Below are 14,392 nucleotides of genomic sequence, written 5' to 3'. Positions count from 1 at the left end.
AAACTTTCAAAAAGATTTTTCAATATTCTAATTTTATTATGCTCGATTAAATCTGATGGCTTACATTACATAGAAAAAGTTTATCTATAAATGTAAAACGATATTTAAAACAACGATTATCAAATCGAATTTGAACTTTTGTTCAAATTTTTTACTGATATTTGTAATATTAATTCCCTCAATGGTAAATTATCATTCTTTAACAATAAGAAACAATTATTCCCATATCTCCTTATATATTATCTATGTACAACAAATTAGATATTTCTTATAACTTGGCTGGTATAGACTGTTTCTTTTCCAAAGTGTAATCTTCTGCAGATTCTAGTCAATTCTGAAGGATATTATTTGCTTCTTTGTACTCATCTTCCAATTCCCGGGCTGTGATTTTTAGTTTATATTGAGCAAATTCACTCATTGGAAGTCCCTATAAAGTAATAAACAATTTTTATTTCAATTAAAAGATACAATCTATTTGTAAAAAGTAATATAATGTAGAATGTGCTTAATATAATGAAATATTGAAGTAACAATGATTGAAGGATTATATAAGTAATACGTACTTGGACAATCTTGTATTGTTTATCTTTTATGGTAACAGGAAAAGAGAAAACAAGGTTCTTTGCTATACCATAGCTTCCATCAGAAACAACACCCATGCTCACCCATTCACCTGGTTTGGTTCCTACCCACCAATCTTTCATATGATCTGCTGCAGCTTTAGCTGCTGACATAGCAGATGACATTTTTCTTGCTGCAATTACAGCAGCTCCACGTTTTTGGATTGTTTCTACAAAAGTAGTATCTAACCAATCGTTATCATTTATTACAGATGGTACACTTTTAGTAGACTCCCCGAAATCTACAGTAGCATGCGTCGCATCAGGATATTGAGTTGAGCTATGATTGCCCCAAATAATAACATTTTTTACTTTATCAACCTATAGATAGTAGAACGCCAAGATTATTGAAATACGTTCATTGTAGATTAACAAAATTATATCCCTATTAGGAATCTTAGTTTACCTGAACTCCTAATCGAATTGCTAAAGCAGCTTTTGCTCGATTTTGATCTAATCTAGTCATAGCTGAGAAATTTTCTTTTGGAATAGATGTTGCATAATGTGCACATATAAGAGCATTTGTATTAGCTGGATTTCCAACGACCAACACTTTTACATCTTTACGTGCATACTTATTTAGAGCTTCACCTTGTACCTTGAAAATCTCAACATTGGCAGCTAAAAGATCTTTGCGTTCCATTCCTTCTTTACGTGGCATGGAGCCAACTAAGAAAGCAGCAGCTACGTCATTGAAAGCTACAACTGGGTCAGTTGTTGGTACAATTTCTGTGAACCAAATTGTTTATGGCATTATATTTTCTTTTTAATTGTATTCCTACTAACTTTATATTTATTTTTTTATATTTTTTGAAACCTCTAAAAAGAAAGTAATTTTCTATTATATAGCCAAATTCAAGTAAGCTTTCTTATTCATATATTTAACTTATACAGTAACAGTAAAAAAACTGATTAGCATCAATATATGAAGATACTATATTGTTGTATGTAACACATATAATATTTTTTTTATGTAACATGTTAGCTATCTATAAAGTACATAACTTTAATATGAATATAGAAGTTATGTTTTTGGAAATAAGAAAATAGATATTAACAAAAATTATAATTTAATTGATTTACCTCTAATAAGAGGAAGTGCCAAATCCTGAAGTTCCATAATTACTCCATCTAAAACTTTCATCATGGGTGGTATATCCAATAATTTAAGATTAACTGGTTGTTCTGGACCAAATATTGATCCCGATGAAATGTGATATAATAAAGAATAAGCAATTTGGCCGGCAGCCCCAGTTACAACAACATTTATCGGCTCCATCTGAAATCATGAAAAAAATGATATTTTTAATTATGTAATTAACTAATATATAGATTTATAATAGAAAAATGATCAGTTAAAAAAGTAATGTGGATCTATAATATATCATAAATTAATAAAATTATGGAATATTTATAATTTACAACTTTAAGTAAATAAACTTAAAATTAATCATATGGAACAAGTTTGCACAATGGCAAATTTCATTAAACAAGTAATAAAATCTATTTAAGCAAATAGTTAGATTACAAAAAGAAAAAAAAGATGATAATTAAATGTTACATTATAAATGATCTCATAAGGAGCGAAGGTCAAATGTAGGATATATTAATGATAAAAGTACTTGACGAAAATTATCAAATTTTAAGTTATTAATTATTTCAAAATATTTATAATATTTTTAAAACAATAATTACAATAGATACAAAAAGCTTATCTTATTGCGAGTTAAATTCGTAATTTTACAATGTAATTATTCAATTTTATTGATAAAATTCGATCGAATATTCCTACAAAAAAATGGTGGAAATATTACCTCGTATGTTTGATCAAACAATGACGTTCAATCACTCCAATAATGCACTGGATAGTAAATTTAACAAGGACACTGGAGTTCAATTATTTCTATCCGGCCAATAACAACGTAGATTTCTTGTATATTGCTATAAATAGTACAATCTGATGTTTCATATAAAATGTATATACTCCATATATTTTGCTAAAATTTATAAAAATAGATTATTCTTATCAGATATGCTGTTTATACAAATGCACTAACTTTTTTTTCAGTTTATAATTAGAAGCAAACTAAGTTCCTGTTTTCATCAAAATCATATTAATGTCTGTATCGTAATGGTACCATAAGCCTTAAATTTTAGAGTTAAATATTCATAAATTTTGTTGTGAAAAATATATTTTTACGACGTGAATTTTCAATTGTAATTACTCGAAATAGAAAGAGATTTTACTATAATATATAACCGTTCATAAATTTACAACATTTAATCATACATGTAATTTAATTATAATATTGTAACTATAATTATAATATTTTAAATTATTTGCATATTTTTTTTATAAAACTGCAATTATTAAATATTTTAATTCACATTCACGGATTGGATAAGCACTTTGACATTAGCCAATCACGAAAGACATCAGTGCATCGAGATAGTTCTGCGTGAGAAAATCAACCGTAACCTAACTACAGTGATCATTGTATTGTAATTCTCACAAATAATGCTAGTTGTAAAATTAAATTGACAATAACTTGTCAATACATTTTTTAGGCATATTTCTCTTACTACTTTCATGGTTTTATTTGTGTGATTGATTACGAGTTATAATACGATTACAATACATTTTATTTAACAATCTTTTTTCCTGAGATTTGCATAAATTTATAATTATTGCATTACACGCAATATGAAGTTAAGTACGGATTTGTATGATAACTTATATCTGTAAGTATTCCGACCTCAATGTAATTTTGTTAAATTTGTAAAATTCTTCTACAAAGTATCTTCAAGATCTTTAATCTTATGTGCATATAAAAACTTATTCATATTTCATTTTTTTTTTTTTAGATATGCTACACCAGAGAAATTTTATGTTGAGCCAGCAGGTATTAAAGTATTACTTGTAGTCGATAGAGTAAGTCAACAAGTTTATACTCAAGGTAAGTTAGATTTTATATATTGTATTACTTAAAATTATGTCGTTAAGTAAATTTCTTTCTGTTTGTAGTTGGTACAGCCAGCCTAATACCACCTACTGCTAGTCGTAGAAAAATATGGGGAATAGTAGGAACTATTCGTCTTTTAGCATGTCGTTATCTCATAGTAATTACAGACGCGCTAATGATTGGAACAATAGCAGGTCAACAAATTTATAGAATTGTTTCTACAGATGTGATACCATATTCGAGATCGTCTTTACATTTGAGTGAAAAACAAGTACAGAATAATGCCACATATTTAGAAATGGTTAAATCTGTTTTAAATACACCTTACTTTTACTTTAGTTATACATACGACCTCAGTCATACTACACAAAGGCTTCATAATACGACGCCTGAATTTCTACAGGTTTAATTATACTACAGTTTCTATTATATGGATTATTCGATAATTTATATCTATATATTTGATATTTGTATTAATATATCTATGGTTTTACTTAGATGACACTTTATGATAGAGCAGACCCTCGGTTTGTGTGGAATGCTTACCTTTTGCAAGATTTAACGGCCAGGGTCGAATTATACAAATTTTGCTTGCCTATTATACACGGATGTATCCTTTTTAAGATTTATACTTTTTAAATGTAATAGTAATCTTTTTTACATTAATTTCATCTTCTGTGATTATTTTGAAATATTGATTTGATTAATATATTCTTTGACATTCAATATTTATAGTTATATCTTTAAACACTGTTGTTGTCAATAGTATTGCATTCAATTGGGGTATTGTTTCAAGGCGCAGTATACATCGCGCAGGTACAAGACTTTTTTCACGTGGTATAGACTCTAGTGGAAATGTTTCTAATTATGTAGAAACAGAACAGTTAATCGAAGTAAATGGATATCGTAGTTCTTTTGTACAAACGCGAGGTTCCATACCTTTGTTTTGGTACCAAGCCCCAAATTTAAAATATAAACCTAAGCCCCAGCTAAGTGTTCACGAAGATCATCAAACTGCATGTGTTAGGCATTTTGATTCTCAAATTTTCCATTATGGAAAACAAATCTTGGTAAACTTGGTAAGTTAAGAGATATTAAATTTATTTGCATCATTTTCGTCTAGAGAAATATATATCATCTTACAGATCGACCAACGTGGGCCAGAAGCTATATTAGAAAAATCATATCACGATATTGTTCAGAGAATTAATAATCAAAACGTACGGTATGAAGCTTTCGATTTTCATGCTGAATGTAGAAGAATGAGATGGGATCGATTAAACATTTTGATGGACCGATTAACTCACGATCAAGAACAAATGAGCTATTTTCTTCTCACGAGAGACGGATTACTGCTTTCTGTGCAAGATGGTGTTTTCCGTACAAATTGTATCGATTGCCTTGATCGCACTAACGTTGTTCAAAGTATGTTAGCGAAAAGAGTTTTGAACGAAGTATTGACGAAGTTGGAAGTACTCCGGAAGATCGAAGATCATCCTTCTTTTGAGAATCTTTTTAAACAGGTATTTATAAGATATGAAGCAGGTATTTGTAAGATTAGAAACAGAAAACTATTGGTTCATTATTTTAGGTATGGGCTGATAATGCAGATGTTATAAGTATACAGTATTCTGGTACTGGTGCATTAAAAACTGATTTTACACGAACCGGCAAACGTACCAAATTGGGTGCATTTAGAGATGGTATAAATTCATTAACGAGATACTATAAGAATAATTTTGCCGATGGTTATCGACAGGTACGTAATTCCATCGATATTTTTAGTTTAATATTAATTTACATATTTCTACAGGATTCACTGGAGCTATTCTTAGGTCGCTATATCGTGCAAGATGGCGAATGTACTTTGATTCAGTGTCCTTTGGAATCTGAACGAAATTGGCGATACGCTACATTCCCATTAGTTTTGTTAGTTGCATCATCGATGCTTGTTGCACATATAATTCTTCCCTCTCGATATACTACAGAAGTTTTGCTTTATATGTTATTTTGGGGTGCTATGGTTGCAGGAACTTTTGCTACCATTATTCATCATGGAAAACAATATGTAGATAAACCTAAATTAACATAGAAGGAAAAGTACAATTCCTTTTTAAGGCATACGTACTGTAAAAACTTATAATTAATGAGGAAAGATAATTTCAATCAAGAAAGGCTTTAACTTTTTATTGTTAAGCCGTTAAATTGTAGAAGTGCTTTATTGTATGAAAGTTAAAAGGGAATATTAACGTATATTCCTGCATTCCGTATAATTTTTCTTTATGAATTGTAAAACGTTATAGTACATATTTTCATAAATTTTAAGCTGTACATATACATTACTCCAAAAATTCTGAGGGGACATTGAAAGCATGTATTCTATACGAAGTAGACAAATGTATGGTGGAATTGCTCTTCATTCTTCTTGAACGATTATAGGGGTAGGTCTTCTGACAATATACAATTTTCTAAGTAGACTGTATATTATACTATTTTTAAGAGATAATCGTTCTTTGGGATTGGCTTTACATCTTGAAAAAAATTCATCCATAGTATTATATAAGGCTAAGTGTTTAGTTTCTGGAAATACTTGTGTAAACAATGCACTGATAAACGTTGTTAAGCCACAAACCGCGTTTGGTACCCACCATCCATAAATAATCTGTAATTATAATGAAATTATATTTAAAATTATTTCAAACATTTTTTTGGATTTTAATCTATTATATATAATATTGCATTTTATGATGAAAATATTTACTTAGAAGAAAGGAATATTATAGTCATAAAAAAAGCATTTGCTATAGGGTAGAGACATATTTCTTCTTTAAAGTCAATGTCAGAAGTTGTGCAATAACACGATTATGTGAATTATAACTTTTACGTTACTTTTTGCGTTAGTAATATATAATGTTTTTAGATAGATTAACTAAAGCAATCGGTATAATAACACAATACAATTTGGGCTATCAATGAATTTTGAGAAGTCTAGATAAGCTTTTTCGGGAATTGTAAAATTTTACGTCCCATTTATTATGCTGCACGAAATGGTGTATGGAGATCGTAGTAATGGCACCAATTAATAGAACTTATAATCATATTGAAAAATAACTCATGGAAATTTATTTAACTGATTTTCGATATTTTAACAAATATTACAAGGAGGAATTACATAAGTCAAATATGTATATATAATATACATATACATATGTACGTACGCATACATACATAGTAATCACTCATGTAAGCCTCTTTGTATATATATATATATGTATATATATATGTATATATGTGTGTATATATATGTATATATATGTGTGTTTATATATATATATACACACACACACATATACATACATACATATAAAATTTAATTTTTCAACTGCCACGATAAACAATGTTACACGAAATATTTCTTCAGCCAAATTATTTGTAATTGTATACTTGAAACCAAAATACCTCCTAACTATTTTATATCTGTATCTATTCTGAATTATATAAATGAGGTTTAAAAAGCTTTGCAGGGAAAAAATATTTTTTAATATATTGAAAATACTTTCGCCGTAACAAAATTCGATAGGTAGTACACTTTAATATTAGTATTAAAAAAAAAAGAAAAAAAAAAAAAGAAAAAGAGAAGCCGCGACATTCTTATTACAAACGATGTAGATATTTAATTGTGTTAATAAAAACTTAACAACGCGTTTCTCTGTGTTTTTCAAGTTTCAGAAATCCATCATATTCTGGTAAAAATCTTTTGTATTAACTTACAAAATAATCCACAAGATATGGTGCTAATGTACTGCCAATGTGCGCACACGTAGAACTGGTTCCAATTGCTACGTTTCTTATAACAGTTGGGAAAAGTTCACTGCAGTGAATTATCACAGCGACGAATACGCTGCTAACGCAAAGTCTACCAAGAAGAGCTACGAACATTTTAATATTTTGCAACATATCTGGTAAAACGAGAAGAACAGAAAATGAGATGGCTGAACATAGAAGTAAAACAAATGATGTACCCCGTCTACCAATTATTTGCAACATAGGTATAACTATGATATAACTGATTCCTTCGGCTATACCTGCAAAAGCGAATATTAGTTGTGAATAGAAATGAAAATCGAATTTTCTAAGAATAGTATCAATTTACCGGAAAGTCCGGTGTAAAGATAGCTGTTTATCTTCAAATGGCCAGAGATAATCGATAATACGTAATACGCCATAGACGTAGAAAACCAAATGAACCAACATAGAAGTAATCTCATATTCATCTCAATGTGTTTAAAGTATCGAACATTTCTTTTGAACTGTTTATAACGAGAAGTTTTTTCCTGTACTTCTGCTATGATGCTTACTCGTTCTTCATCACTGAAGAAGAAAAATGAAAAAGGATATAATTGAAGAAATTCAATAGGACGTTTAATAGGATGTTTAAATGATCGATCGATTAATTCGACAACGTACATCATTTTTCGTTTCTCAGCTGATACTACATTTCGCATCATTTTCCAGGCTTTCTTCTTATGATTTGAATAATAAAGCCATCTTGGACTTTCCGGCATAGCTAACATATGTAGAATTAGAATGAACGACGGCAAAGAAATATACAATTGCAATAATCTCCATTCTTTGATATGATATGCAATAACGGCAATCAGAATCATTCCGATTGGATAACTCATATTGAACATCACGCCGAATGCGGAACGCTTGCTCGGTGGAGCTATTTCTATCACTTTAACACAAAGATAAAGAAAGGATACATTTTATTGATCATCGATCATCAATTATCAATAATGAGATATAATATATATATATATATATGTATATATATAAGGTCAACAAAATTTTTTCCTCTGATTTTTTCTAAGGAGTATCAAATTCATTTAAATAAACACTTTATATTTTTGAAGAAACTATTTTAATAAAAAAGTTTCCGCGTCATTCTGTTCTAAGAAGCTAATAACAGAGATATTTAAGGTAGTCAACTTAGATAAGACATCTTATATCTTATATATTATATATATAATAATATATATTATATATTATTATATCATATATTATATATCTTTATATACATACATACATATACATACATACATACATATATATATATATATATATATATATATATATATATATATATATATAATTTGTGATAATTCGTGAGAGCTTACGTATCGAATAAGCTGCTTGGTAGACACCAATTCCAGCTACTCCGAGACCAATTCTGCATATCACCATGATGATATACGAATCTGTCCAGGCAATGACTGGTCCAGTAATTATATATATCAAACAAGAAATGTCAAAGGTTATCTTCCTACCATATTTATCAGCTAACATTCCAAAAACAAACGCACCGATGAATTTGCCAAAAGATACTGCAGTTTGAACCGTGGCTTTCATCACTAAACGATGACAGACCATATTCCACTGTAATGAAGGACGTGCAGCTTATGAACAGGTAAGAATTTATAATCGACGAAAGAATGATTTCTAATTGATCTTGAATCGTGTCATTTTGATATCGTACCTCCGGCACGAAAGACGAATCCTTATATTCTATTTCATAACTATATTGTTCGCAAAGAATGGTATCAGGCTTTTCATCGGCTTTGACTTTCTGCAGAGCACTTTCATAACCCATATCTCGTAGTTCTTTGTAATTCCAATCGTAATACTCGCAGTTGGAAAATTCGTCTGGACTAGAAAAAAAAAAAAAAAATTGACTTCAACCGACATATAATTCAGACATTTGAAGTTCTTTTCTTCTTGTACGATTCGATACACAGGTAGATACATACGTACGTTCATTCGATCATTCATACACACGTGATAATTTATTTACGCTTATGGTAGCGCGAATATAGAATTATGCCCAGACGTATCTTGTGTTTTACATCGTCGATCGTTCGTTCCTAGCACGAGGGTATCATTTATCATTCTATGGACGTCGCAAAATTTTGTACGTACAACGATGGTAAGAATAAAAGAGGGCTGGGCTCGGCATTGTGATCGATACCACTACGTTCCCATCACGATGCAATTTGTCAAGTTTAATGAATACGTCGTTCCTCGTGTTGCTTTGTCCATCCCTCTCCTCCTCCTCACCCCCACCATCCCTCTCTCTTTCTCGATTGTGAATCAGTACGAGACATATATCTAATTCGATCCTATTGGCATTAGTACGGATTATCAACCACCTGGGACTGGATACAGCTTGTATTTGCTCGGGCGTCCAATTCGCTTCCTCCAACACTGGAATCGAGCACCAGTGCTTCGGTGAAACGCTGTAGAAGACGTAGGACATCACGTGGAAACCATTTAGTATCGTCGCTGTGAAAGACAGTATAAATATCCAACAGACGAACCACGTTCTACCACTGTACTTAGCGAGAGCTTCGTCGAAATCTTCCTTAGTTAAATAGTCGTATAAATCTGTTTCTCTACAAACGTTTTTTTTCATATTTAGAGATATTATGCTCTATTAATAGGGACAGCGTTAAAATATATAGTAATGTTAACTTACAATTCATGATACTCTTCGAACTCAGATGGTTCTTCCATAATTTCATAATTTCATCTAAAAGCGTTTGATCGTAGATTGATTTCGATTCTGTTCCAAATTTTTGTATATCTTGCTTTCTCTCTCTCTCTCTCTCTCTCTCTCTCTCTCTCTCTCTATCTATCTATCTATCTATCTATATCTTTCTCTATTTTTCTCTTTTTCAATTATGCCGTTTTTAACTGTCATAGCCTTTCAAGTAAAAAAACATCCATTTATTTTTCATCTTATTACTTTTCGTCGAGTTATGTTAAGATCTAAGATTCATGAACGACTTGGAAGATATTTACACTATTTACTAGAAGTGTAGTTCTTAAATGGCGAATCTTATATCAAAAAGAATAAATTTCTTTGTAAAACATATGATAAGCTTATTATATGTCGATCTGATGGTGATTTATAGTTACGAAAAATGAGATTTAATCGTGATCGATTAAGCTGTTTTTCACTTAATAGTTCGTGTTTTCTTAAAGTTTATCTAAAATAAGTTCAAGATAATAAATCGTTTAACGATTTCGTATTCTTTAGATTGATCGGTTCTTGACTAAAAAAAAGCTTCTTACACGGTTGCTATGATACGAATTGCCATACATATTCTCGCATACACGTACGTATGCACCTTTGTTTTAGAAACTCATATGTCATGATTCAACGTGGAAATTGATTTCCACGAGATATCGCATTGCCATATGCGCACTTTCTCATCTAAAACCTCAGTATTTTCGCTAAGGACACATGCCTACATTTTTCACGATTTATTCTTGGCGTTTGATAACGAGGAAAAATCTCTGAGCACATCGGTTGAAAATTACTCTCAAACAGAACAAATAACTGCGACACTTTGGGATCAATTTACGATTAGTTGCAATTGTATTTTACAAAAACATTTACACGATGTAATTTTAACAATTGTTATTATTCGTCAACGTTTCGATTCGTATATTATAAAGTAAACGCATAGAGAAAAAGAATGAAATATGAGGAATAAGAAGAAACAAAGAGTAGAAAGAAAGAGTAGAAGAAGAGACAAGAAGAAGAAAAAGAAAAAGAAAAAGAAGAAGATGAAGAAGAAAAAAGAAGAAGAAGAACACGCGCTAGAATCATTTCCGAACGAGGGCAAAGCTTTCCAGTGGCTTTGAGCTTCTGACAAACGGTCCCCCGTAACTGGATTCGTTTTATAAAGTTCCGACGAAACGTGGAACCTCCTGCTATTAATTGGGGATGGTAACGGGCGCGCGCGCGCGCGTGAGAGAGAAAAAGAGAGAGAGAGAGAGAGCGCGCGCGAGGGGTGAGAGGGAGAGTAACGCCGAGGACGAAGAAGATGGGAGAGAGCAGACTGGAGGTCGACGAGGGTGATTAATTTGATTCAATTACAAACTGAAGCAGATCCGGGGCATCGATTTTATTGCTATCAGCCCCTTTATCTGATTTTCTCACCCCGTGAGTTCAGTGTGGAAGAGAGAGAGAGAGAGAGAGAGAGAGAGAGAGAGAGAGAGAGAGAGAGAGAGAGAGAGAGAGAGAGAAAAGAGGCGATGAGATTTCACATAGCTCGAATAACTTTTATATTTCCACTTGGATTTTCCTCTCGATCTTTGTCTATTTTCTTTTCTTTTTTCTATTTCTTTTTTTTTTCTTTTTTCTTTTTTTTATTGGTCCAGTATAATAGTTCGAATTAGCTTGCAAAAGGTGCAATCGAATCCCGAGGAAAATTTTCGGAAGGCTTCATCCGAAACGAACGTCGTTTAATGCGAAATCATTGCCATCGAGAGTCTTTTTCCGATTGGATCGATTTTGATATCGTTTTCATTTTAAGGACGAACGAATCTCGTAACTCGCTCGCTCGTTAATGTTCTCGTGACATGCTGCATCGAATATTTTTACTTAATTTGGTTTTCTTTTTATGCGTTTCTCTCTTTTCACTTTTACAACGTTAATCATAATCGAATTCGACGGTCGCACGTTGTTTACATCCCAGCGTTAATTATGACATTTACATATAGATAGGAATACGATGGTTTGACGGTGAATTTATTAAATTCTTTTTTCCTCTTTCTTTTTCATTTTTTCGGTTCCTATGTTTTTTTTTTCTTTAATGGAAAATATATAACAATAACAATAATAGTAATAATAATAATAATAATACTACTACTAATAATAATAATAATAAAAATAATAATAACTGTTGGGATTTGACCTGCCGGATAATCTCACGGATTACAGCGATGCAAATCGAATATCCCGGCTTGATAATAAAGTAATTAAAAGTGAAAACGCTTGATTATTTTTCGTGTTAAGCAGCTTTCGAAACTATATTGAAGTGGTTTTGTTGATTCGAGTTGAAAAGACCACTCGTAAATACGCACCGTGCATTGAAATCGTATCAGGCTCGTATCGATGGTATTTCTTTTACTTTTTTTTCGGTCATATACGTTTTCCATGATTTTTTAAAGAATCGACGAAATGACGATTAGAAATAAGTAGTCGTTATTTTTTTTCAATCTTCCCATTCATCATAATTTTCGTTCATCATAATTGTTGTCAATTAATAACGTGTACAGAAATTAATGATCTATTTCGATGAAATCGGAGCAATTTACAAAAAAGAAAAACTGATATTATTTTATATTTATTAGTCATCAATTATGATAAAAGAAACAAAATAGATTTATAAATTTTAAATCAAAACTATTATCAACATGCGTTCCGTCTGTAATTTTGCAAATTTCAAATCTATAGCGTTTCCAAATATATTTTAAAGTTATTTCGATGTTGTCGTTCTCTTTTGTAGTTTCTTAATTCGAATATCGATTAATTCATACGTCACTTATAATACATTATAACGTCGCTGTAATTGTAACAATTTATATTGTAGTTGAAGGATAGATTAGGATTTCGGAACATGAATAAATCTGTTTATCTATAAAAGTAAGTGTGTGCAAGAAAGATAGAGAATATTCAATAGCGATAAGAGAAAGGCATAGGACACAATGTTGAACGTTCATATTTCGCACGCATATATTTGTGTTTCTACGCACGCGGAATATCCGTAGATGGTATATATAGTACATACGTCCGTTACGTAGCTACTTACGGTAGATTCGGTGATACATGGAGGTCGCACCTAAATTTCCCATGGGAGTCATGCGTCTCTCCGCTCTCTCGGCAACCTTCTCTCTCTCTCTCTCTCTCTCTCTGTTTCTCTCTCTCTCTCTCTCTCTCTCTCTCTCTCTCTCTCTCTCTCTCTCTTATGCTTTCGTGCTTTCCCTAACGGTTTCCTCGCTTCCTCACGATCTTTCTTCTTCGTTGTTGCTTCTCCTAACATTTCTCCTAGTTCGTTCTATTTCTCTCTCTCTTTCTCTGTCTCTCTTTTTATTTTTTTATTTCTTTATAAAGGTATACTGTACAAGATTTCCTCGAGTATGTTTGTTTACAATTAACTTTACGAATGTATGTATACGTATACACGTTCTACAATTAACTCTTAACAAGTCTACAAGTACTGCCTCAATATTACTACCATGTAGCTATGTACTTTCATTCGTTCGAATGGATTGAATTCGTTGACTCATATTCCTCGATTTTCACATGGGAATATTCTTGAATTGCCAGCAGAACATGATCGCTCTCGAATAGTTTGGTTTTTCCTCGAATTTCGTAGAAATAAAGTTGAGAAATATTTTTTTTTTATCTCATTTATATTCTAACTTCTCATTGTTCCAGCGTGTTCTCTCTCTCTCTCTCTCTCTCTCTCTCTCTCTCTCTCTCTCTCTCTCATTTTTTTTCCTTTTTTATTTTCGACGGATGAACGATTTGAATCGAGGTACATACATATGTATGTATGTATATACGTGCGTATATAAAAGGTCGAAAACGATGGGGTCCGAAAATCGTTGAGGATTTTAGGAAGCTTCGTATTTTTTTGCTGTCGGTTTTTATGAATTTTCTATCTCACGTTTCCTACCTTTCACTTATTACGGCATATACACTATATTTTCTCTTTTGAAGGTTGTCAAGCATGAAAATCCAGAGAAGTAATATCTAAGAAGGAAAGGAAGGAGCTAGGAAAAGCTAGCCCCAACTCCTTCGTCCTGTCTAGTATATCCTCCAAAATAGTTTTGTATTTAACGAGTTTCACAGCACTTGCTTGTAATGCGCTCCTCAGCACTCTCTGTTCCATTGTAAGTAGCTTTTCTTAAGGCGACTCGAGAAAATATATCCTCTAATGCCTCATAGGATAT

At 31.5% G+C, this 14,392-nt stretch overlaps 4 protein-coding genes across 8 annotated transcripts; 1 reads left to right on the top strand and 3 right to left on the bottom strand.

Moving 5' to 3' along the window:
- Positions 1-13: 13 nt before the first annotated feature.
- Positions 14-2,668, bottom strand: LOC122634883 (malate dehydrogenase, cytoplasmic). The gene is made up of 5 exons (XM_043824327.1): positions 2,435-2,668; positions 1,704-1,899; positions 1,027-1,349; positions 564-941; positions 14-427 (listed from the first exon to the last, which is right to left on the bottom strand). The coding sequence occupies exons 2-5, from the start codon at positions 1,897-1,899 to the stop codon at positions 329-331; spliced, it is 996 nt and encodes a 331-aa protein (XP_043680262.1). The 5' UTR covers positions 2,435-2,668; the 3' UTR covers positions 14-328.
- Positions 2,669-2,894: 226 nt separating this feature from the next.
- Positions 2,895-6,284, top strand: LOC122634868 (phosphatidylinositol-3-phosphatase SAC1). 3 transcript variants are annotated; one of them, XM_043824279.1, is made up of 8 exons: positions 2,895-3,362; positions 3,486-3,577; positions 3,646-3,986; positions 4,082-4,193; positions 4,319-4,662; positions 4,729-5,106; positions 5,175-5,346; positions 5,397-5,612. In XM_043824279.1, exons 1-8 carry the CDS (start codon positions 3,325-3,327, stop codon positions 5,474-5,476), a joined length of 1,557 nt encoding a protein of 518 aa, XP_043680214.1. In that variant the 5' UTR covers positions 2,895-3,324; the 3' UTR covers positions 5,477-5,612. The 3 variants fall into 3 exon arrangements, with proteins under 3 accessions (XP_043680214.1, XP_043680207.1, XP_043680224.1); XM_043824272.1 differs by having other exon boundaries at positions 2,902-3,362; positions 5,175-5,342; positions 5,397-6,284; XM_043824289.1 differs by lacking the exons at positions 2,895-3,362; positions 3,486-3,577 and having other exon boundaries at positions 3,644-3,777; positions 3,923-3,986; positions 5,175-5,342; positions 5,397-6,284.
- LOC122632881 (organic cation transporter-like protein) lies at positions 5,599-9,236 on the bottom strand. The gene is made up of 6 exons (XM_043820163.1): positions 9,123-9,236; positions 8,764-9,022; positions 8,051-8,321; positions 7,737-7,954; positions 7,355-7,668; positions 5,599-6,245 (listed from the first exon to the last, which is right to left on the bottom strand). Exons 1-6 carry the CDS (start codon positions 9,234-9,236, stop codon positions 6,000-6,002), a joined length of 1,422 nt encoding a protein of 473 aa, XP_043676098.1. The 3' UTR covers positions 5,599-5,999.
- Positions 9,181-10,206, bottom strand: LOC122634888. 3 transcript variants are annotated; one of them, XR_006328500.1, is made up of 3 exons: positions 10,119-10,206; positions 9,398-10,035; positions 9,181-9,294 (listed from the first exon to the last, which is right to left on the bottom strand). XR_006328500.1 is itself a non-coding variant. In XM_043824350.1 (2 exons), exons 1-2 carry the CDS (start codon positions 10,154-10,156, stop codon positions 9,534-9,536), a joined length of 540 nt encoding a protein of 179 aa, XP_043680285.1. In that variant the 5' UTR covers positions 10,157-10,206; the 3' UTR covers positions 9,368-9,533. The 3 variants fall into 3 exon arrangements, 1 of the variants encoding a protein (XP_043680285.1); XR_006328501.1 differs by having other exon boundaries at positions 9,205-9,294; positions 9,394-10,035; XM_043824350.1 differs by lacking the exon at positions 9,181-9,294 and having other exon boundaries at positions 9,368-10,035.
- Positions 10,207-14,392: the final 4,186 nt, after the last annotated feature.

Source organism: Vespula pensylvanica, chromosome 1, assembly GCF_014466175.1.
Source record: "Vespula pensylvanica isolate Volc-1 chromosome 1, ASM1446617v1, whole genome shotgun sequence".
Lineage (NCBI taxonomy): Eukaryota > Metazoa > Arthropoda > Insecta > Hymenoptera > Vespidae > Vespula > Vespula pensylvanica.
The sequence above is the reverse complement of the archived record's forward strand: the minus strand, read 5'-3'. Positions and strand labels throughout refer to the sequence as shown.